Source organism: Myxine glutinosa, chromosome 3, assembly GCF_964187855.1.
Source record: "Myxine glutinosa chromosome 3, kmMyxGlut1.1, whole genome shotgun sequence".
In the NCBI taxonomy this organism is placed as follows: Eukaryota; Metazoa; Chordata; class Myxini; order Myxiniformes; family Myxinidae; genus Myxine; species Myxine glutinosa.
Window position 1 is genome coordinate 195,623,733 of NC_136263.1, and position 25,045 is coordinate 195,648,777.

General features: G+C 45.1%; 1 protein-coding gene across 3 annotated transcripts in view; it reads left to right on the forward strand.

The window, feature by feature from the left end:
• HBS1L (HBS1 like translational GTPase) overlaps nt 1–24,665 on the forward strand; it is a 61,873-nt gene extending 37,208 nt beyond the window's left edge. For 2 of the 3 annotated variants that reach the window (XM_068109545.2, XM_078774946.1), the window contains 12 exons: nt 760–925; nt 2,874–2,991; nt 3,396–3,542; nt 11,276–11,350; nt 13,839–13,956; nt 18,023–18,091; nt 18,272–18,376; nt 19,976–20,066; nt 20,216–20,324; nt 20,461–20,561; nt 20,750–20,913; nt 24,055–24,665. In XM_068109545.2, the coding sequence (XP_067965646.2) occupies nt 760–925; nt 2,874–2,991; nt 3,396–3,542; nt 11,276–11,350; nt 13,839–13,956; nt 18,023–18,091; nt 18,272–18,376; nt 19,976–20,066; nt 20,216–20,324; nt 20,461–20,561; nt 20,750–20,913; nt 24,055–24,059 (1,268 nt within the window). In that variant the 3' untranslated portion in view covers nt 24,060–24,665. The remainder of the gene's footprint in view (nt 1–759; nt 926–2,873; nt 2,992–3,395; nt 3,543–11,275; nt 11,351–13,838; nt 13,957–18,022; nt 18,092–18,271; nt 18,377–19,975; nt 20,067–20,215; nt 20,325–20,460; nt 20,562–20,749; nt 20,914–24,054) is intronic. The other variant, XM_068109548.2, reaches the window with a different exon arrangement.
• The last annotated feature ends 380 nt before the right edge of the window (nt 24,666–25,045 follow it).

Consider the following 25,045-nt stretch of genomic DNA (forward strand, 5'->3'; position numbering starts at 1 on the left):
TACCTCTCCCACCTCCCCCCAAGCCTCTTCCCTCCCACAGTTCTCTCGATGTCCCTGCTCTCAAATGTTGTATTTGTGTCCTTCCCCCTCTCCTCCCCATCTTGTCAACCACTCCCCTTATTTTGTTTTTTTATGTGTCGGTTTGACTTTTTGTGTGATTAATGTTAGCTCTTTCACGGGCCTCGATCTTGTATCAAAAATAAAAATAAAAATAAAAATATTTTTTTTATTTAAAAACCCCCATGTCCCTACCTTTTAACACACCCACATCTCCACCCTTCACCAGAACAACGTCCCCACCCTTCAATGCATTCTCGTCCCCACCTTCCACCGCACCCATATCCCAACCCTCCACCGCACCCATGTCCCCACCCTTCACCGCACCTATGTCCCTACCTTTTAACACACCCACATCTCCGTTCTTCACCGGAACAACGTCCCCACACTTCAACGCACCCTCGTCCCCACCTTTCGCCGCACCCACGTCCCAACCCTCCACCACACCGACATCCCACCCAACTTGTAACAATGTAAATGCAAACTTTGTGCTGCTCAACCAGCTGGCTGCCTTTTCTTCAAATAATTCAAAAGCTGAATGTCAGGTCAAAACTCAGGAAGAAATTTTATGAGATTGAGTTTTCTTCTTTGACAACTTTTTGAAAGGACAGTACTGTAAAAATAAGCTTGCAATCCAAGATCTAAGGTGCGACGTCCCTCTAAAAGTGCGACGTGTCTCTGTGCTCCATGTCCTGTGTGCAGGTCACGTGGATGCAGGTAAGAGCACGCTGATGGGACATTTACTCTTCTTGCTGGGCAATGTCAACAAGCGCGTGATGCACAGGTACGAGCAGGAGTCAAAAAAGGCAGGCAAGGCTTCGTTCGCATACGCATGGGTGCTTGACGAGACGGGCGAGGAGAGGGAAAGGTGACTTTCTGCACGCCACCTAACATTTTAATCGTGTGTGTGTGTGTGTGTGTGTGTGTGTGTGTGTGTGTGTGTGTGTGTGTGTGTGTGTGTGTGTGTGTGTGTGTGTGTTTTTTTTGGGGTGTCACGTCACGTGATAAAGTAAGTACACCCCATGTAAAGTTTTGACTTTTTCAACATACAGCTATTTGATCTTCATTTCAACAATATTGACAGATAAAGGTGATATAATATAACAAATATCATGATACATTTACATTTTGTAGTCAATTGTATAATTTTTTTAAAAAGGCAAATTTCACATATGGAAAAAGTAAGTACACCCTTGGCTCTAATAGGTGGTATTGCCCCCTTTGGCAGAAACAACCTCAAGTAGGCGTTTCTTATAACTCTCTACCAGTCTCTGACATCGACTGGGAGAAATTTTTTCCCACTCCTCCATGCAGAATTCTTTCAGCTGTGCGATGTTTGTGGGGTTTCTTGCATGCACAGCTCGTTTCAAATCCCCCCACAACATCTCGATGGGATTTAGATCCGGGCTTTGACTTGGCCATTCCAGAACCCTCCATTTCTTTCTTTTCAGCCATTCCTTGGTGGATTTACTGGTATGTTTAGGTTCATTGCCATGTTGCACGGTCCACCTTCGGGTGAGCTTCAACTTTCCAACAGATGGCCTCACATTATCCTCAAGCACCCTCTGGTACAATGAAGAATTCATCGTGGATTATATGATGGTGAGCTGCCCAGAACCATAATATTTCCACCACCATGCTTCACAGTTGGTATCAGGTTCTTGTGGTCAAATGCTGTCTTTGGTTTTCGCCAAACATGTCTTCTGGTACTGTGGCCAAATAGCTCTACCTTTGACTCATCTGTCCAGAGCACATTGTTCCAGAAGTGCTAGTCTTTGCCTCGGTGTTCATTGGCAAACTTTAGTCTTGCCCTGATGTTCGTTCTGGACAGCAAAGGTTTCCTCCTGGCACACCTCCCATGGAGATCAAATTTGTGCAGCCTCTTTCTAATGGTAGACTCGTGCACTTTGACATCAAGAGTGGCAAGAGCTACCTGTAGGTCCCGTGATGACATTCTAGGGTTCTTAGAGACTTTTCAGCATCTTGCGGTCTGCTCTCGGGCTGAACTTGCTGGGGGCGGCCTGGTCTGAACAAGTTGGCAGTTTTTTGGAATCTTCTCCACTTGTAGATGATCTTCCGGACAGTCGAATGATTGATTTCCAATTGTTTGGAGATCTTTTTAAATCCCTTCCCAGACTCGTAGGCATCTATAACCTTCTTTCTGAAGGCCTCAGAGAGCTCTTTTGATCTAGACATGGTGACGCCGCACACTTCAACAACAAAGAGCAAACCAAACTAAATGTCTGAGGTTTAAATAAGACAGGTTCCTCCAAGATCCTCTCTAACGGTGTTCTAATCATTTGCACCTGAGCTGGTGCACCTGATTCTAATTTTAGGTATTTGAAGTTGTGATAAATGTAGGGGTGTACTTACTTTTTCTACATGCGAAATTTGCATTTATGTTTATTTAAATTATACAATGGACTACAAAATGTAAATGTTTCATGATATTTGTTATATTATATCACCTTTATCTATCAATATTGTTGAAATGAAGATCAAATAGCTGTATGTTGCAATATGTTGAAAAAGTCAAAACTTTACATGGGGTGTGCTTACTTTTTCACGTGACTGTATATATGTGTGTGTGTATATATATATATATATGTATGTATATATGTATGTATGTATGAATATATGTATATATATATATATATGTGTAATATCCTCCCTCCTCCCTCCACTCCCCACCGGTAGAATGGTTAAAAGAATCAGCCGCTCCATTGTCTTGCTCCAAATGCAAAGAATGGCGGTTAGCTTTGCATGAACCATTGGTAAAGCCGTTAAAGTGTGCGTTTTTTTGTCACCTGTTCAAGAGGGGTGACAATTGATGTCGGGATGACCAAGTTTGAAACCCAAACCAAAGTGGTTTCGCTCATGGATGCTCCTGGTCACAAGGATTTTATTCCAAACATGATCACAGGAGCCGCACAGGTACCATTCCTTGGATACTTCTTTTTTTTCTCCTGTAGTTCCTCCTCTTCTTAACTTGGGCATTCTCCTGCATGGTGTGAATGACTAAGCACTATGATAGCGAAATGACTTTTACATGGCCGGTTTTGGGAGAACCTGCACACAGCATTCGGATGGAAATGTATTGTCGCTGCATGATTATGTCGCTACCTGGAGTCGTCCAAGGACGCAGTGACGTGCTGATCGTGTGGGTGTTGTTGTTGTTGTTGGTGGTGGTGGTGGTGGTGGTGGTGGTGGTGGTGGTGGTGGTTGTGGTTGATGATGATGATGATGATGATGATGATTGCTTTAAGAAGATCCTCTGGTATGTTTGTGAATCTCGAACAAAACCACTCAAATCCCCCCCTTAACTTTGCGTGGCGCAGGCGGACGTTGCCGTGTTGGTGGTAAACGTCACCACGGGCGAGTTTGAAGCGGGTTTCGAGGCGGGTGGTCAGACCCGTGAGCATGCTTTGCTCGTTAGGTCTCTTGGAGTCACTCAGCTTGCGGTCGCCATGAACAAAATGGACACGGTGAGGACATTTTTACCCTCGCTGGAGAATAGGGTATTGCATTTTTTTTTTTTTTTTTTTTTTTTTTGGATACTGAATCGAGCCTCGTGAAAGAGCTAACATTTATTTCACAAACAAATCAACCAGACAAACAAAATATATAAAAAGAGGGAGCGGAAGACAAGATGGGGCGAGAAAGGGAAGCACACAAACGCAACATTTGAGAGCAGGGAGATGTGTGGGAAGGAGAGGGCTTGGGGGTAGGAGGCGTGGGAATAGGGGGGGGGGGGGGGGAGAAGTATATAACACAGGGACACCAAGGACTTCCAGGACAGAAGTTGGTATTTCAAAAAAGTGGATTTGGGGTGAAATTAGCGGGGGTAGAAAAGATCACGGTTTTGGATGGGGGAAGATAAGAGATGGTGGTGAACAGCTGTTTTAAAGACCTGGAGGGTGGCGTGGGATTGAAGAGAGTGAGGGAGTTTGTTCCAGAGATGGGAGAAAAGAGGAATGAAGGAGTGAAGGTGAGCAGAGAGTCTTGATTTTGGCAGTTTAACCATAAGAGGGTTGCAGGCAGATCTTGTGCGACCTGCAGGAATATTTGGGGGACAGAGCCCAGAGAGAGCTGGGGGGCAAGGCCAGAGAGGAGTCGGTGGAAGACGGAAAGACCACCCACCTGCCTGCGGTGAGTGAGTAAAAGGCCCTTGGAGCCTTTCAGAGCCTTCATCGCGGGAGATTACAATGATTCTGAACGCTTTGGTTTCAACAGCGTGAAGACGAGCTAGGTGTGAGGCAGTTGCACCAGCCCAGAGGGGAGAGCAGTATTCCATTGAGCTGCGGATGAAAGCCTTGTATGTGGTGAGGAGCTCAGGTGTGCCAAGGAAGAACTTTGCACGACGGAGGATGCCCAGTCGGCGAGTGGCTTTGGAGGCCAGATTTGAAATGTGGTTTTCCCAGGAAAGATCATGGCAGATAGTGAGACCCAAAAGCTTGAGTGACAGAACTTCTTGGAGAGGATTATTCAGAAAGTGGATGGGAGGGTTGTCCAGTCGGTCTTTTCGGACAGACATCGTAAAAGTGTGAGATTTGTCAGGATTGAAAGACATGTTCCACTTGTTTGCCCAGTCTGTGATTTTGTCCAGGTCTGCAGAGAGTGAGGAGGATGCAGACTGCCGATCTGAGGGATGAGGAATGGAGCGACAGAGTAGAGTCATCAGCAAAGAGATAGAGAGGATTTTCAAGAGAGTCAGAGAGATCATTGATGAAGACCAGAAAAAGCACAAGGCCCAGAACACTGCCTTGGGGAACTCCAGCCTGAACAGGAAGAGGAGATGAGAGAAACCCATTCAGGGCCACATGTTGACCGACTAGAGAGGAGGTCCGCCAGCCATGCGTGGAGATTTCCATGGATACCAAAGGAGGAGAGTTTGGTGAGCAGAGCGGGGTGCTAGACCGTATCGAAGGCACGTGATATGTCAAGGGAGACAGCTCTAATTTCCAGTTTGGCATTGAGGACCTCCATCCATTGTTGAGAAAGCAGAAGTAGCATGTCCAGAGTAGAGTGACCAGGTCTGAAACCAAATTGATGATCAGAGATCAAGCCATTGGAGAAGAGGAAAGATTTCATATCTGAAGCAATGATGGATTCCATGACTTTGCTGATAATTGGAAGAAGGCTGATTGGTCTGTAGTTGCTAGGATCTGTTTTTGAACCTTTTTTGTGCAAAGTGGTGATGTTGGCTGATTTCCAAGCAGATGGCAGATGACCTTGAGCAAAAGAGAGGGTGAAGAGAACAGAGAGAGGGAGTGAAAGAGTGTAAGAACAGGATTTTAGGACCCGTGGGGTGATGCCGTCAGGTCCAGTTGCAGAATCAGAGTTGAGGGTTGACAGAAACTTTTCCACCTTGTCAGGAGGAAAGGACACAGAGTCCAGGAGCAGCTGGGTACGACTGGGTACGGTGGGTACAGAGAGGGATGGGTTTGGGACACAAGATTTAGAGGCAAACAGAGTTGAGGAATTCAGCTTTTTCACGTGAGCCGTGTAGCCGTTTGAGGTGAGGGAGGGGATGGAGGGGGAACAAACACCAGAAACAGATTTGACCAGACGCCACCAGGATTTGGAAGAGGGAGACAGATAAGAGAGTTCGGTCTTGAGAACGGAGAGATATTGTTTCCTGGCTCTCCTGAGGGTGGACACACACTTGTTTCGGGCTTTGTGAAAGGAAATGAGATTTCCTTCCGTTCGATTTGCTTTCCAGGAGACGAAAGCAAGTTGTTTCTGGGCAACAGCCTCACCACAAGATTCCGTGTACCATGGACGGGAGGAAGGGTATGACAACTGAAGACGAGATGGGATAAATCTGTGCATGAGAGAGAGCAATTTACTTTGGAAGAATTCCCAGGATGAGTTGATGTCAGAGGCGGTAGAGATGGGAGACCAGTCCAGAAGATTGATGGCTGCTTGAAGACCGTGCCAGTTGGCCTGAGTGAAATTCCAGACTCGTCGACGCTGAGGAGGCTCTCTAAGAATGGGCAGAGAGATGTCCACTTTAACAAGCACATGATCAGATGAGCTGATTGGAGCAGAAGAAGAGCAGCAGATATTTTCAGGGAAGTTTGTCATAACCAAGTCCAGAAGAGAAGATGCTCCGTTGACTGAGATCCGGGTCGGGAAATTGACAGATTGTGTCAGTCCCAGTGAGTCGCAGAAGTCCTTTGCTGAAGAGCCATGGCTGGTGAGAGAGGTACCCACACCCAGCCAACTGGCATGGTGACAATTGACATCACCACATATGAGGAAGAGAGAGTTGGGATGGGTAGATAGAAGTTGGTCCATATTATAAGACAGCGAGATGTAGATGGAGTCATCACTGTTTGGTGGACGGTACAACACACATATGAACAAAAGGTGGGAGCGAAGGGGAAGCCGCAGCCAAAGGTATTCCTGGGGGTGAGGTGGAGAGAGGGCAGTGCATGGTGAGTGAGGAAGAGAGTTTTTTTTATAAAGATAGCAACCCCACCTCCAGGGTGAGGTTCAGGTCTATCATACCGGAGGAGGGAGTAACCTGGGAGAGATACCAAGGAATCAGACATCATGAAGGAGGAAAGTTTCTGTTAAGCAGATCATGTCTGGTTTGTCAGAAGCAACCTGTATGGAGAGATCAGTCAAGTTTGAGCGAAGGCCCCGGATGTTTGAGGGGTAGGGTAAGATGTGGAAGAGGAGGAAGAGGAGGAAGAGGTAGGGAGAGCTGTTGAAGGTGTGTCAGAGATTTCAGAATAGCTTGGAGAAAGGGAAGAATGGGGTGGACAAAAGGTTTGATGGTGATTGGGTGAGGCACAGTGAGGTGTTATTTGAGGAGGGGGAAGAGCGAGGCAGAAGGTTGGGGGAGATGAAGGTGAAAGTTGGAAGGGGGAAGAAGCGGGGAGGACGCTTTGACGAGGACGAGGAGGGGTGAGAGGGGAGTCTAGGAGGGGAGGAGCGAGGGAGAGTCTCGGAGGGGAGGGGTGTGGGGGGAGTTTAGGAGGGAAGGGGAAGGGGGGAGATTTGAAAGGGATGGGTGATGGGGAAGATTTGGAGGGGAGGGGCAAGGGGGAAGATTTGAAAGAGATGGGTGATGGGGAAGATTTGGAGGGGAGGGGTGATGGGGAAGTTTTGGAGGGAAGGGGGGATGGGGAAGATTTGGAGGGGAGGGGCAAGGGGCAAGATTTGAAAGGGATGGGTGATGGGGAAGATTTGGAGGGAAGGGGCAAGGGGGAATATTTGAAAGCAATGGGTGATGGGGAAGATTTGGAGGGGAGGGGCAAGGGGGTAGATTTGGAGGGGATGGGTGATGGGGAAGTTTTGGAGGGGAGGGGTGATGGGGAAGTTTTGGAGGGAAGGGGTGATGGGGAAGATTTGGAGGGGAGGGGCAAGGGGGAAGATTTGAAAGGGATGGGTGATGGGGAAGTTTTGGAGGGGATGGGTGATGGGGAAGTTTTGGAGGGAAGGGGTGATGGGGAAGTTTTGGAGGGGATGGGTGATGGGGAAGTTTTGGAGGGAAGGGGTGATGGGGAAGATTTGGAGGGGAGGGGCAAGGGGGAAGTTTTGGAGGGAAGGGGTGATGGGGAAGATTTGGAGGGGAGGGGCAAGGGGGAAGATTTGGAGGGGAGGGGCAAGGGGGTAGATTTGGAAGGGATGGGTGATGGGGAAGTTTTGGAGGGAAGGGTTGATGGGGAAGTTTTGGAGGGAAGGGGTGATGTGGAAGTTTTGGAGGGAAGGGGTGATGGGGAAGATTTGGAGGGGAGGAGTGAGATTGGATTTTGAAAAGTGTACGATTAATGGGAAACGAACATTTATTGCAAAATGAGTTTCTTGAGACCTTCGAGTCAAAAATACATTTGAGGACGCTGGAGGGGGGGGGGGGGGGGTGGAGAGAAGGAGAGTTTCGGGAATGTATGAAAGAGGCACTGTAAGAGATGGAATTTTTTTTTTGGAATTAATAGATTTGGTGAGTAAGTCGAAAGCAACCTTTTATAGAAGAAGAAGAAAAAGGTGTTATAATATACGACAGAATACAGTTCTTCAAGGGAAAGTTTAAACATTTTTAACAACGTGATCATGTGATCACGAACGTGGTCGAAGAACGAACGAACAAATAAGAACAACGAATAAACGAATTAGAGCATAGAAGGAAATATATATATATATATATATATATATTTTCTGAGTTGAGATTTTAAACAAGGAAGTAAGGGGTGAAAGACTGGGACAAAAAACAGGGAGCGAAAGTAATTGCAGCGCAATCGACGAACCGCTGAGAAAAACAAGGCCCCAAGGTTGGACACGGAAACCTACTGGGACTCAGAATACGCGACACGAATTAACCGACGATTTTGTATGCAGGTACGAAAAATCAACACCGAGAATCTTACCAAAGACACACCACAAGTACACACACCGAAAGACAGATACAGCCACGACAAAAACACAACTGTGAAAAAATTACTTAACTTCAAAAGCGTGAGCGCATGGACAGCCTCAAAAGAAACCTGACCTCCAATCAAGGTCACGTTTCTTTCGAGGCTTTCGATTTGAGTCTGTTCGTTTGTTTGTCCGCACAAAACGTAAGTACACTACATTTCTAAAAGTATGTGGACACCCGAACATCACACCCGTATGTGCTCGACGAACATCTCATTCCAAAATGATGGGTATAAATATGGAGTTGGTCACCCCTTTGCTGCTATAACAGTGGGAAGGCTTTCCACTAGATGTTAGAACATTGCTGCGGGGATTTGCTTCTATTCAGCCACAAGAGCATTCTTGAGGTCAGTCACTGATGTTGGGTGATTAGGCCTGGCTCGCAGTCGGTGTTCCAATTCATCTCAAAGGTGTTTGATGGGGTTACAGCTCAGTGCAGGTCAGTCTAGTTCTTCCACACCGATCTCGACAAACCATTTCTGTATAGACATCGCTTGGTGCATGGGGGCATTGTCATGCTGAAACAGGAAAGGGCCTTCCCCAAACTGCTGCCACAAAGTTTGAAGCACACAATCGTCTAGAATATCATTGTGTGCTGTAGCGTTGAGCTATCCCTTCACTGGAACGAACGAGCCTAGCCCGAACCATGAAAAACAGCCCCAGACCATTATTTCTCCTCCACCAAACTTTACAGTTGGCACTATGCATTCGGTTAGGTAGCGTTTTCCTGGAATCTGCCAAACCCAGATTCGTCCATCGGCTTGCCAGATGGTGAAGCGTGAATCATCACTCCAGAGAACGCGTTTCCACTGCTCCAGAGTCCAATGGCGGCGAGCTTTACACCACTCCAGCCGACTCTTGGCATTGCGCATGGTGATCTTAGGCTTGTGTGTGGCTGCTCGGCCATGGAAACCCATTTCATGAAGCTCCCGTCGAACAGTTGTTGTGCTGACGTTGCTTCCAGAGGCAGTTTGGAACTCGGTAGTGAGTGTTGCAACTGAGGACAGACTATTTTTATGCACTTCAGCACTCGGCGGCCCTGTTCTGTGAGCTTGTGTGGCCTACTACTTCATGGCTGAGCTGTTGTTTCTCCTAGACGTTTCGACTTCACAAAAACAGCACTTACAGTTGACCAGGGCAGCCCTAGCAGGGCAGAAATTTGACGAACTGACTTGTTGGAAAGGTCGCATCCTATGACGGTGCCATGTTGAAAGTCACTGAGCACTTCAGTACAGCCCATTATACTGCCAATGTTTGTCTGCGGAGATTGCATGGCTGTGTGCCTGATTATACATACCTGTCAGCAATGGTTGTGGCTGAAACAGCTGAATCCACAAATTAGACGGGGTGCCCGCATACTTTTGGCCATGTAGTGTTTGTTTTTCTCTGCAACCCTTGATCCAATTGACACGACATTTTTCACCATCGGAGTGCCTCCTGTAGAATTTTTATGCCTCCATTGACAAAGTCGCCGGAGGCATTATGTTTTCGGGTTGTCAGTCCATATGTCCGTACGGGCTAAACCTCGTTTTTCTCAGCAACCATATGTCCGATTGAGACGAAACTTTCAGGGTAGGAGTGACACCCATGCAGAATGTTTTTTATGATAATTGTGACGTCATAGGTCATGTTGTGGCACCCATCCTGGATTAAACGCAAATAATTAAAAGATTATTTCTCGGAAACCGTCGAATGGAGAAATGTGAAACTTGGCACATTGTCAGGTCCTCCCAATGGGGAAGAAAAGCATCATAATGATATCATCGGTGAAGTGGTACACCAGCCAAAAATGTTTATCGAATTCCGTATCCTAAAAATCTGAAATTGCATGCACATGTTCTATGACCCATTTGTATTGAAATATTAAATTTATGACATCATAGGTCACATGGTTTGTTAGCCATATTGGATTGAAGGAAAATATTAAATAATTATATCTCTGAAACCGCTCACCCTATCGATGCGAAATTTTACAAATATCGTCTTACAGCACTGTTGCATATAGTTTGAAAATGATGATGTCATAGGTCAAGTAGTTTGGCAGCCATATTGGATAGACAAACAAACCTTATCCGATCAACACGAAACTTCACAAACGTGATCCCCTACCCATACATATGCAGAGTGATGGCAATGACCAACTATCGTGATCTTCACAAAAAGTGTATGTGAGAATTAAATTGATGAAGTCGTCAGTCACGTGGTTCGGCAGCCATATTGGATTGAAAATGAAAACCTTTTTAAAAAATCTTTCTTTTCCAGAACGGCTTACAAGATCGAAGTGAAACTACGCACATGATCGATTGTTCCAGAATATAGTTCAGAATAAATGTTTCGGAATAAATCCAATTCTGAATCAAGTTTTAAAAAGATGTTGTCATGCGTCATGTGTTTGATCAAAGTGGGGTTGTATCAAATCGGGACTATCAAAGTGGGACGTCTTGGTACCCGGTCATCACTGCTCAAAGTTATAAAGTGGCAGTTGTACTCTTCAAATTTTTTTTTTTTTTTTTTTTGAGCTCTGCTCATTACTGAGGCTTCTTGATGCTTTCAAATGGAACAAATGCCTCACCATTGCCCACATTTACTGTTTTTCCCAAGTGGTATGTAACTGTATCAAGGTATTTGTGCACAGTTTTGATGGTTTGATGAGCTCCTCGCTATTGTATGTCTGTGCATTGAAGTTCTTTTCTTTGCTTTGTTTTATACAGGAACATCACAGCATATATCCCTTGTGCCGATAAACTGGCATTTTTATGCTCATGCTTTCTGTTGCTACCCCCTCTCCATCCAGGTGGACTGGTCACAGGACAGATTTGACTCGGTCGCGACCAAGATTGGTCAGTTTTTGAAGCAAGCTGGTTTCAAGGTACCCGTCTCGGTACTCCGTGAATGTTGTTCTTCATTTTGCATTGTGTGACCTGTTGATCCCACGATCTGCTGCTTGCTCTGCTCCACCCATAATTACTTGTTTACCCGAGTCCATGTACGACACTCTGCCGGGAACTGAATTATTTTTGAGAATCCGCCATAGCCTTGAGTGGCTCCATTGATCGCTGTTTGTCTGCCTTTGTTTGTGCTTGTGTGTTTACAAGGTGCTGATTTTGCTCTGATGAAGAATAAAGGCCAAAACGTCAGCACCTTGTGGTCCTTCAATGTGGATAACTCTAACAATTTTATTCTTGTTTTTATTATCTTGTGTTGCCAATGGAGACCATTAGTTTTGGCTGGAATTAGCAACTACATATTTGTGGGTTTGTTTGTGTGTTTGTTTGACTTCTACGCTATCCTGAACCACTGCACAGAATGAGTTGAAAACTATTGGTTGTGCATGGGGTGAGCACGGGAAGGTTTTCGGCGGTGAAAATAAAAATCGTATCCTGTGGATTATGGTGGCATGAGGGGGAATTCTCTCGATGTCATTGTGTATCGGACTGCGTCGCCTGATGTGCGGTCATTGAGCATGACTAACTGGACCAAGGACATGACCGAGGTCGCTGTTGCCATTCCCTGGTTGCCTGACCTTATCTGTCCATAACTTCTGAAAATCCTTGAGATTGTAATTGAAAAAAAATAAAAATTTATTCTCACTTGTGGGAACCATATAGAGCCATATAGTGCCATATAACCGAACTAGTGTGCAATAATCCAACTTACATCCAATCCAATAAGGCAATTATTTGCGTGTGTATATGTGTATGTCTGAAAATAATGGAATAAAAAACGGCAACACCAATCTCCACCGAATTTTGCATACGCATTCAGGGTATCCAGGATCAGGTCATGGCCCAAAATATCCTCCCTACCCCCACCCTCGTAGAGAGACGACTTCTGATCTTCACTTGTACACATGGCACAGTGCAAGTGGTGTACTGACCCCCCGCAGGAAAGAGAGGGCATTGAGGGTGAGGAAATGATACCTATTCTGAAAATAAATCCTCTTGCTCCTGGTGGGCGTGGCTTTTAAGAATTGGGAACGGAGTGGGGGATTGGGAACGGAATAGGGAATTAATGGTACGAACAAGCGTAGAGATGAAGAAAAAGCAAGTGTAAAAATATATAACTTCAAAAGAGCGGTTTTAAAAACGAACAGGCTCATCGATGCGGATTAAACATGCCAACGGATTGTCGTTCTCCATCCTGAAATTCCATTCACTGTTGGAAAAGACTGTTGGCTTCTTGCATTTAGTAATTGAGAACTTTATGCTTTGGTTTTTAATTATGCACGTTTTTCAATCCTGTCATTTTGGTAAAATCCAAAGAAGTGAGTTGATTGGTCAGCGTCTGGTGTGGTTGGCGTTGGGGCTCGGTCAGGGTGATCTTTCTCTGTATTGCATCATCACTCAACTGATGTGATCCCAATCATCCCACTTTGTAGAAAATCCAAACATTGATGATTCACAATGAAGTTTCTTGCTTATTATCCAGTCCTGGTATGTGGCATATGGAGCTTCTCATGAACTATCGCCACTTTAGTCGGTCTTGGGCCCACTGTCCGATTTCTCTCCACATGGCCTTCAGCTCGTTCATTTCTTTTCAAAGGTGCGTCAAGAGGTTTCTCTTGGCTGTCCAACCCTTCTCTTCCTGCCATATAATGTCCAATATATTGCCCTTTTCAGTATAACTTAATCTTACCAGTATACCACATGCCCGATACATCTCCACCTCTTAATTTTGATCTCTTCTGTGATGTATTTGCTCCTAAGTCTTCCCACATCCTCATTACAGGCCATGACTGGCCAGAATTTTCTCAGGTTTTCTTTGTTTGCTGTAAATGAAAGACACCAGCTTGTGTGCTATTCCCTGCATGATTTTCCAAGATTCGCATCCAAATAGTCTGACCAACCTCAAATTGCTGTGAAATCATCAATTTGTTTTTGTCATCCTTGGATTTCCAAATTACCCTGTGTGTCAAGGGTATGTACCCCTCACTTTTTGAATCCTTTGTAGTATATCTGCATCTCCCCCTCCTATTGTGACCATTGATCAAAAGTTTGTTAACTTCAGTTTCGGTTTAAAGAAGCACATTTATTTGTTTATGAAATACTTGATCTCTTGCAATATCAGCGATGACCTTCAACAAATCAAAGCGACGCAGGTGCATTCCGAATCGATGTAACAATAGCGATGCCATCAGGTCAACTTGTGCACCGCGAACGCCATGCTGTGGGAGTCGGTTTTTTTTCTACCGCGATCACCCAGTTAAATCCCGTTGTCCATGTTTTTGTGAGCAGCCAATTATGGTACAGTGTGGTACACAGGGTAAAGCATTTGTACTCTGCTCTACTTTTTTGCTTGTAGCGTCAGTGGGAGTATGCAGTGCTTGACGTGCCGTACGGCGTTTTTTGGTTGTACAGGAATCCGAAGTTGCCTACATACCAACGAGTGGTTTGTCAGGAGAAAACCTCGTAACAAGCAGCACAGACGGACGCCTCACGGCCTGGTACAATGGGTCGTGTCTACTCGAGCAGATCGGTATGATGGATCCGTGTTGCTTCTTGCAAAATGTACGGCTGTAGACTTTTTTTTTAACAAACTTCATAAATCTTGTCCTTCATGACTGGGGCAACACCACAAACACTAACGTTCACTCCTGAAGTGACGTGACGAATGTTCTTTGGGCACATTCAGTCAAAATGAGATTGACCCTTTTGTTTGTGTTGATTGATGTGGACAGATATTACCACGTGGTTTATTCTGCACACTTTCACATCCATGATTTAAATGATTATTGTCAAGTCCGTGGCCGATGAACACCGGCCACAGACGAATAGCAGAACGTTGTTACTCCGAGGCGCATACCCGAACTTGGCGGGATTATCTTTTCGTGTGTGCGGGAAGGACCCGAAGCCTTACCTGAACATACGGCTGCCACGGGGTACTACAAACGAATAAACACACACGACATGGAAAATTCACAATACAATAATGAAATGCAAAAACAAAGGATTTAATGAAAATAAAGCATGGAAATAAAATAGATGGTGAGGTAAAAACTATAACTCCTAATTTGAGGATCCTCCATCAGACACAATCACAGACAAGGGAATGATAAAAGAAAAGTAAAAAAGGTTTGGCGAGTTGGCCGACGACTTTGACGATCTTTTCCTCGACGACTTCGACGATCGCCCACGAGCCAGGAAAGCGACCATCCATGACCAAGCCCAGAACGAGAGAATGAATGAATATGAATGATCGTTTTGAGGCCATATGAGAGAGAGAGAGAGAGAGAGAGAGAGAGAGAAAGAGAAAGAGAAAGAAAGAAACAGAGAAAAATAAAAATGCTGTGACCGCCCGCCACGCCGCCAGTACCAGAGAGAGGGAGGAGAGACTCGCCCTCCTTTTTCCCTCGCTGACATCACACTCGACCAATCCCCACGCCCCAGTGCATCATCCCATCTCCATGACCATTGACCAATCATCCCCTTTGGGGCGGGGCCTCACGGCCTGCTTGACACCCATTGACGAAGCTCGGGGGTTTGGCCTGTCAGCTATGATCCTTCGAGGCGGAGTCTAGCCGTCCTTTGGGAATGTTCGGCTGAGCGGGGTTCACTTGCCGATCGTAATGTCCGGGTTCTGTCGGAAATGTCGGTTTAATGGCCGTTGTAATTGTTGTTGTAATGGTGGCCCTTTTTCGATGAAATAAAAACGTCGGGAAAATCACAGGAGGCCAATTACGTACTGGGAATTATTAATCTTATGCCCTAGAACTAATTAACACAAAAGCCACGCCCCTTATGCCGACATGCAAACACTCTGACCCTGCCAGGTTCCCTACTTATGTACATTGAGGTTCTGCTTCTTCCTTGTCACATGGTCCATGCGAAACCAGACATTCCTATGGTATTTCATCCCTACCCCCACAAACGTAACAATATGTACTGGTCAAGTGTACGTTTCTTTGACGATCGATCCTCACTTCACAGTGCAGCCAATCATGTGTAAATTTTGATAGATCTGATGGTAAAGGCGCATCACGGTCACAAATCATTTGATTTTTTTTGTTAGACGGTGTTAGGGTCAAAAGGTTCGGGAATGCCAGGATCGAGATGGAAAATTATTGCTACTCTCTCACGAAAGGTCCCACACAGTTAGTGTCTCAAATAGCTTCTCCTGACCAACCTCCTTCTGCTTGGCTTCATGTGCTGACCCCGTTTCAAACTGAAGGTGGACGTGTGAAAGACGAGTCTGGCACCTCAAAACCACAATTCTCTGGGAAGGAGGGGATCACCAACCTTGGATGCCGGCAACCCTTCAAACCTCATCACTCAAAGGAGATAGCACCCCTCGTTAGATGAGAATCGTAAGCCTTGGTGAAGGCCACGTAAGCCATTCTAAGCAAACCTGCTATGTTGGAAGTGATGGGCGAGCATCTTTATCATTAATGGTACGATTGGCATCCAATGCAACTAACCTGTATCCAAATGTCCTGACTTTGGCTTGCCTTTGGTTCTACCACAGGTAAGCTGAGAGGAGGCCAGAAAGGTCAACGACAGCCTAATTGCTCCTTATCCGGTGCTTTGGCATGCACACTGAAGACTTTGGTGTGATAGTCGTTTTCTGTGGTATGGAACTTGATACAAGTCTGGCAGATACCTAAGTGACGAAGTAACCCTATTTAGGGATGGCCTGCTTCCCCCAATCAGGGGTAGGCCCCAGAAAATGTGGGATGAAAAGCCTTGCGCCACTCGACAAAACTAAAACCAAAATTAGATCGTAACGAATGACGACATTGGAAGCGAAAACGATGACTATGAAAACTGCCCCCATTCATCCTTATTACTGGAATATATTACATGATGTGAACAATGGTGTCTGTCCATGCGTTTGTGCGTTCGCACATTTGGCTGTCTCCCGTTTCTGGCGGACGCTTCCCGCATTACGTTTGAAAAGCTCCACGCAGACAAAGCTCACCATTGAACTAGAAAAGGAGCATTTTATAGAACGACATATATTTTAAACGTATAAATACAACATGGAATCACGGTTTGTTTCAAAGTGCATTAAGATACGGGCTGGGATGACCTTGAGGTATGCACACTCGCCTTAAAGCTGTCCAGCCCAGGTTTGAATACTGACCCAGCTATAAACTGTCATCCTGGTGTATCACAGACATTGTGAATCATCAATGTGTGTGCCGTCCCTCAGACAGACGTTAAACTGGGCGTTCCTTCTACAGACATTAGTTGGTGGACATTAAAGATCCCCACAGTGTCCTTCACGAAGAGTGGGCGAGCCATCGGCGGCACCATTGTCAAATTACAAATTCCTGCCCGATTTACTGCTGGAAAGGCAATGGCAAACCACCCAGTGAAACTGTACCTCTGGAAGCTGCTTCGGAGGCCCCAATGCTGTTTGACAGATTACGGTAAAAGGATTATCACGAAGATGAACAAACCATGTCAGGGTTGTTCGTAACAGTAGCCTATACTGAAAGTCTTTGAACAAAGGTTCCAGTGCAAGACGATCAATTCATTAAAGAAAAAGCTCCATTTAGCATTGTGACCGAAAACAACGTTTCATAATAACCTTCAGAGGTCCAAAATAAGCTTAAGTGTAATTATCGGTGATCTTTATGAAGTAATTCATAAAGCCTGGTGTTGGCTTAGCGGTTAGGGTGCCGGCTTGGGATCCTGGGTTCGAATCCCGGTCGATCGCTGAAGTAACGCCAAGGGGATCGACTCAGCCCGTCATCCTTCCGAGGTCGGCAAATTGAGTACCAGCTTGCTGGGATGAATGATCCCCATGTGTACCCAGATTTAGAATAGGTACACCGTATCCCTGCGCATCGTGAGAGCGTGACCAAGGGTTGGCGTCAGGAAGGGCATCCGGCCATAAAAACATTGCCTCAAACAGGGAACCATGATTGTCATGGGGCCCGCAAGGCTAACCCCCGCTTTAGCGGGGGAAAATGGCCTTAAAACGATCATTCATTCATTCATTCATTCTTTATGAAGTCATTTATTAAGAGTTAGAGGTCCGCTCTGAGTCGAGGGGGTTGACGTTTCAAACCCCAGCAAGTAATGAGTTATATCCAAGACTTTAAAATGGTGTGTGTTGCTTCCTTGCTTGACGCTCGATGTTTACAAACGATAGAGTGTGGAGAGAGAGAGAGAGAGAGAGACAGACAGACAGACAGAGAGGGGGGGGGGGGGTGAGATGAGAGGGAAGGACTTAGGGTTTTGTGACCGTCAATTATATAACTTTGGGTTTTGTGACCGTCGCTAGTCCAGCCCAAATTCCAGCTTGTGCTGGAATTGTGGGGGTCCATTGCAACTCGTAATACCCGCTCCCCCGGGAGCTAAATATGGTGTCGGTGAATGGCTTGCGCAGTACCGCATGTACAGGTGTAAATTTGTAAGTCGTCTCCCCACCCTCATGAGGGTGTGATGGAGTCATTTTGCTCCCATAACCTGACTGAGTAACCCGAGCAGGTTTGCAAAATTTGTGGAAAGTGGGGCAAGCCTTTTTTGATTCTCCAAGGTGCAGACATAGAGAATTTCCGAATTTTAGTATGATCACTGTTTTTTCTTTGTTTCAGATGCATTCAAAGCTCCAAAACGCTCTGTGGACAAACCATGTCGGCTATGCGTGTCTGACGTCTTTAAAGGTTGGAGTTGAGACGTTATTTGTGCCTTGTTTTAAATCTACAGCTACTGTATGACCGTTATTGCTTTGACCATTAAGGTTTGCATCTTTCTTTTTTTTTGGATGCGTTTACCGAGTCTGAAGAATGCTTTTTTGTGTGTGATCATGTGAAACGGTGTATGCAATTGTTCCACCTGTACAGAACAGGGCTCGGGGTTCTGCGTATCCGGAAAGATTGAGGCCGGGTACATGCAGCTCGGAGACCGTCTCCTGGTCATGCCGGCCAATGAGACTTGTGTCGTGAAAGGTGAGGGAATATACCTTTAGCACTTGCTCTACAGTCTGTACAAAACGTCATTGGCATTGGATTTTACCTTGATGGCCGTGGAATGTTGCGCGTGTGGTAAAACGTGTTGGTCGGACTTTGTGCTTCATCGTTTGCCATTAAACCAGCAATCAAGAACAGCCAATGAGCAACACACCGATGCTCTCCAGAAAGTTTCATGTACCTTGTATTTTATTCAGTGACCTACTCGCTCTCCCAGCGAACTTCATGCTGGAAGGGTGGTTATTTGCCAATCGTTTGGGAGTTTTTACATTCTGTTGTCAAATCATTCCGCCCCTCTTGTGGGTGGACCTGTCGTCCTCCAGATGTCCTTTGATAGTCTCTGTAGTTTACCGCATCAAATTCTGGTGAATAAAGTGGGATAGGGGAAAGAAGGTATTCTGGGTCCTTCACATCGGTTGCGATGTGCATGCTCTTGGGAGGAAAATTGTCCCGTTTCTGAAAGACTTTGTTACCACCGCCACCGAAGGTGGATGGAGGTTTTTTCCACCCCTGTCTGTCTGTCTGTTACTTGCCGGAAAAAATTCCGGCAAGTATGTTGGTTGGTTGGTTGGTTGGTTTGTCTGTCCGTCTGTCTGTCTGTCTGTTTGTGCACAGTACTACGTCTACATCGTTGTACATAGCATCGCCATACTTTACACACATATTTGGCTTGCCCTGGAATAGACTGTGCCTAATTTTTAACTATCTAGGCCCAAGGTCAAGCTCAAGGTCACCCAAAACGTGAAACTTTGGCGATTTGGCTTTGGTTTTGGCTTTGGTCGAGTTTTCATTTAAAATATATTTCAAACCACTATAACTCTAAAAGTACAACAGATATGCATTCACTTACTGTTACTGACATATAGGAAGTCACATACAACATTTAATTTGGCACCTTGACCTTGAGTTTGACCTTTCAAGGTCAAAAATTGTTTTTTTTACTAATAAAGTACATTCCCACAAGTCCCCGGTCTCTGACCGATTTCTCGTCTGTTTGTTTGTCTGTGAACAGGATATCTCAAAAAGTTGTGGACGGATTCAGACGAAACTTGGTGGGCAGGTTAGGTGTTTTACCAGGAAGAATTGAGTCAATTTTGGTGAAGATCCGGATCCGGATACAATAATTATTTAATTATACAGCACGATATCTGAAAAAATTGTCGACCTATTATGACAAAACCCGGTGGATGAGTTGGTTACATGGAAAGAACAAGCCGATTAAATTTTGGTTCATCTCCGGATCCAGATCTGGCCCATCAATGGGATCCAAAACGTAGCAGCCTGGCGGAGGTATGCGCTCTACCAAGTGCCGTTTTAGATTCCATCTCTTTCCATTGGTAGTTCACGTTTTCCTCGGGAACGTCGGACGAGCTTTCTCGTTAACATCTAACCCTTAAGGAAGCCACTCCATAACGACAATGCCCTTATTGGTCATTTAGTAAGATGTGTGAGCTCTATGTTGGTAGTTTTAGATTCTACCCGGTGGTGTTAGCTGTTTACCTCTTGTGGAAAGAAACCTTTTTCATGTTGAACAGCACAGTACTGAAATCTGTCTTTTGCCATTTTCCTTTCTTTTAGTCATCTCGTTACACGACGAGGCACAAGACTGGGCTGCAGCTGGAGATCACGTGACTCTGACGGTCACCGGAATGGACATCACCAAAGTGACGTAAGAATGGAGGGTGCTTTCTGATGATGGGGGCGATTCGCCAAAGTTTTACTGTTTATTCTTCTGTGATCCTCAGCGCATTATCAATGAATAGGGTTAGGAGAGGGTTCACGGAACGTTGCTCACGGACGCCATGTTTTTATTACCAGTACGGGCAGTGTGTTGTGCGACGTGAATAACCCTGTGAAAGTTTGCACGCGGTTACTTGCGAGGATCCTCTTGTTCAACATTGACGTGCCCGTCACCAAGGGTTTTCCAGTAAGTGAGACGGTTTTAAATGCTTCGTTTGTATTGTTTAATTTGTTTCTGGTTTTTATTTTTAATTCGATTGCTCACTGGTACTGAGGTGTTATTTACTTGTGCCTTCCTCGACACCACCTCCCCAAACCTTTAGTTACTGTTGCATTACCAGACTGTCAGCGAGCCGGCCACGATAAAGCACCTCATTGGAATCGTGAACAAAAGCAACGGAGAGATCGTGAAACGCAAACCCAAGTGAGTTTCGTTTTTGGGGAAACCCCGTAGATTGCAGAAGGTCTTGGAAAGTGGTGTGCAGTGCATGTTACGGTCTTTTCCTCGGATCCAGAGGTGACTCTGACCTCGGTTTGATACCGAACCCGATTGACACAAACCTTGACTCTTGGCGTGTAGTCCTGAAACATGCAGGTGTGCCGTTGGTGCAGGTGCTTGCTGAAAGGGCAGAATGCCATCGTGGAGTTACGGACTCAGCGCCCCATTTGCGTCGAACTCTACAAGGAATTCCGTGAACTTGGCCGCTTCATGCTCCGCTACGGGGGGTTGACCGTTGCTGCTGGTGTCGTCACCGAGGTGCGTCTCGACAGTTCAGGTTGTCCCATCACCGGTTTCTGCTTGCATTTGAGACCTTTGACCTTGATAACGAGCCGATTGTGATTGAGGAATCGGAAGTGATTAATCCCGGGGGGGGAGGGAGGCTCGGAGGGTTCTAGACTTAGACCACCTGCTGTGAAAGTTTGGGTGTGTTCCCTGCCTACTAGCCTTATGTTTTGGAATTGACAAAGATCATGAAAATTTAACACTATTTCTGATCTCATGCATTCCATTTTAAATGCAAAATTACAAAGTGTTTGACACAGATGGAAGGGGTAAGAAAGGTAAAATGAAAGAACAACCTTTAATAAGAATGGACCGAAGGTGTAATCGGCGAGGCTGTTTAATAGTGTCGGTTTTTATGACGTATGACGTATTCCGTAGGGCAATGCCGTTTACAACAGTTTGTCTCTCCGTATGTCCCCACAAATATACACCAATCAGAGCTGAGGATCTGGTCACATGACAGGGGGACACATTTAGTAACTACGACAGTGGCAGATTTTACGAAAAGGAAATATAATGATCTTCTGTGGAACGTTTTGGGGTCCCAGGTGGTGTCGTAAGATAGGAAGGAGGTTTCAGAAATTCCTCAATACAATTACAGTCGTGGCCAAAAATATTGGCACCCTTGCACCTTTTTCAAATAACTCACAATTTTCTCGAAAAATGAGTTGAAATTTACGAAAGTATTTGGACTCCACAATTCTTTATTTCACTGTTAATATTGCAGAACCTTTGGTTTTTTTTATTCAGAACTTAATATATCCCTTTAAATCAGAAAATAAAAAGAAATGGCATTGACAAAATTATTAATACCGTCGACTTAATATTTGGAAGCACAACCTTTGGACAAAATAACTGCATTCATGCGCTTCCTATAGCCATGAATGAGCTTCCTACATCTCTCTACTGGCAGTTTGTCCCACTCTTCTTGTGCAAACTCCTCCAGTTCTCCCAGATTTGAAAGGTGCCTTCTCCCAACTATTGTTTTCAGATCTCCCCACAGGTGTTCAATGGGATTTAGATCTGGACTCATTTCTGGCCACTTCAGAACAGTTGAGCATTTTGGCTTGAACCATTCCTGGGTGCTTGGGGTCATTGTACTGCTGCAAGACCCATGACCTTCGACGGAGACCGAGCTTTCTGACACTGGGTTCAACATTGTGCTCCAAAATGCCTTGGTAATCTCCTGATTTCAGGATGCCATGCACACATTCAACGCACCCAGTGCCAGAGGCAGCACAGCAACCCCAAAACATCACTGAACCTCCATGTTTGGCTGTGAGGAAGGTGTTCTTTTCTTTGAAGCCTTCATTTTGTTTTCTGTAAACATAGAGATGATGTGCTTTACCAAAAAGCTCTAATTTGGTCTCATTTGTCAACAGGACATTCTCCCAAAAGAAACTCCAGTCGGGCTTTCTTTTGTCTCTCGCTCTCAGCAGTGGGGTCTGCCTGGGTCTCCTACCATAGAACCCCCTTTCATTGAGTTGGCGATGGATGGTGCGAGTTTAAACTGTCGTACCTTGTGTCTGAAGCTCAGCTTGAATCTGTTTGGCAGTCGATCAAGGTGCTTTATCCACCATTCGTACAATCCTTCGTTGCAATCTTCGATCAAGTTTTCTCTTGTGGCCACGTCCAGGGAGGTTGGCTCCAGTGCCAATCGGCCTTAAACTTCCTGATAACGTTGCATACGGTGGACACAGGAACATCAAGGACTTGTAGCCTTGAGATTGGCCATGCTTGGCTACAATCTTGTGTCTGACCTCCTCAGACAATTCTCTGGTTTTCTTTCTTTTCTCCATGCTCATTGCAGTGCACACAGTGACACAAAACAGCAGAATGACTCCTTTTCTCCATTCAAACTGGTTGAATGAGTGATTTCTATATTGCAGGCGCCTGCAACTCACCACAGGTGAGTTCAATTCCAAAGTAAAGTAGAATCATCTGCTTAAAATGTAATTATTTCGAACAACTTCTAAATGGTGCCAATAATATTGTCTGGGCCTTTTTAGGATTTCTGTGTGGAATAAGCCAAGACTTCGTAATGTTTTCAGCTTTTTTGTTTTGTTCCTCTGTAAACAAAAGAAATACATGTGTGGATACCAAAATGTTTTAATTGCAACAATTTTCTGGGAGAAATGGTGCATTATTTGAAAAAAGTGCAAGGGTGCCAATATTTTTGGCCACAACTGTATGATTTTAAAATGAGATCGACACGGACCTTTGCTCCTGAATCTGGACGTGAACAAATGACAATGGTTTCCTGGTTTGATAAATATCTCAATACAATCGTGATTTAACATAATTTGGAATATTAATACCACAGTATTAATTTGTAATTGGAATGATAAATGATGCTGTTTGGAATGAAAATATAGAGAACGTGCTGCCAATGTCTTGCGTTCGACTGGAGGTGGCACAGGAATGTGGAATTTATTGGTTCATCGTTTGCCATTCGCTGTTTTTGTACCCAAGTCATTCACAAACCAGCTGTCTATGCCTGAAGTCAAAAAACTTTTCATACTTTCATTATTTGCCAACTGCTATTCTCACCCAGGTCATACTATCCTCTTCAACTAAAGTATCAAACAAGCCCGGCTACGCCATTGTTGAAGGAATGTTGTTGTTTTCCGTCTGAAAAACCCAAGCATGCCGTGGTTCCTTGAAACGAGAGCCATTTGTCCGACACCAGGGCAACACTACTCTTTGTAATCGTAGGCCCTTCACTAAGGTAGACAAATGATCCATCGGAGCTAGGTACCTCTCCAAGACATTCAACCCACTGATTTGTGTTTAAAACCTGTTGGCTTGTTCGGGTTCCCTTCCTGGCTCATGATGTGAATAAACCCAGATTAAAATCCTGCGGCCTGTCACCACTAATGTCCCAATTTATTTAAAAGCACACTTGATGTCTATTCATGTCTTTTGTCCTGCATGTGATGATGTACAAACTGAGTCTTCATTCACGAAAAAGGGGTCCACATACCCCACCTGCCAAGCGATTATATCATACCCTTCCACTGGTAACCAACTGTTAACATGTGTGTGGCCTGACGATCATGCACGCTGTCAGAGCTGCTTTTCAATCACCACACCTGTCACACATCGTTTTACTTTCACCTCCTTTTTGTTGCAGATTAAGTGACGCATTTGACACTTCGCTGCAACAGTTTACTCAACGCGGCAAGGACTTGCATCGATGCCCGAGGGTTACAAACCACAAATGAGGGACGCCGAGTGGACTCCACCTCCGAGATTGTGACCACTTAATGGCAGCACCATCTCATCAAAACTGTTCAAAGTAAACGAAGACTCCTCGTGTTCCTTGTTGACCACTTCGGGAAAAGAAAAACGCAATGTCAGCATTTGATTCACACATTTGAGACGATAGTGGATCATTTGGCAGGTTGTTCACAAACAGGTGGTGACTGCACACTTACTACATTGCACAATCTGCTTTATACACAAATAAGAGTTGAAGGTTCAAATCCAGCTGTGAGTCTATCGTTTAAGGATTGCTGTCAAATGGTTGAAAAACATGCTCTGCAATAAAGTAAGCAGCATTTACATTTTGATATGACATGAAAACAATGAATTTGCGATAAATGGTAATATATTGAAACTTCTTAGCAGTTTCTCCTCTTGGTGGTGGCACAAACGACTGTTGGCTTTTTGGGCATCAAGAGATGCAATGACCCTCGTCCCAAAGGTGGCTGTCACTGCAATAAATGCAGGATCACAAATGAATGGGCTTTTGTGACTTATTGTAATCTGTGTGGGCCGTGTTATTCAGGAAGTAGGGCTGTTCCACCTCCTATTTGACACAATACTCAACACCCATTATCGTTTCCCAGGTAATAAAGCAAGACCAGCAGCAAGATCATTTTTTGTTCCACTTTTCCCCCTTTCTCCTCTTCTTCACTGCAAAAACGGCCATACTGGTGCAGGGTCAGCAGGAAGTGCTGCATCTCAGAAAAGGCTGTCCACCAAAATGGCAATGAAAAGTAGGATGGCAGCTGGAAAAAGACGAGTCAGCGCTTCCCCGTACTTACACGCGCCTCTGGGTATTATTTTTCGCATATGAACCTTAGCTTTCCATCTCCTAAGACTAAGAGTGCGGCTCTAAT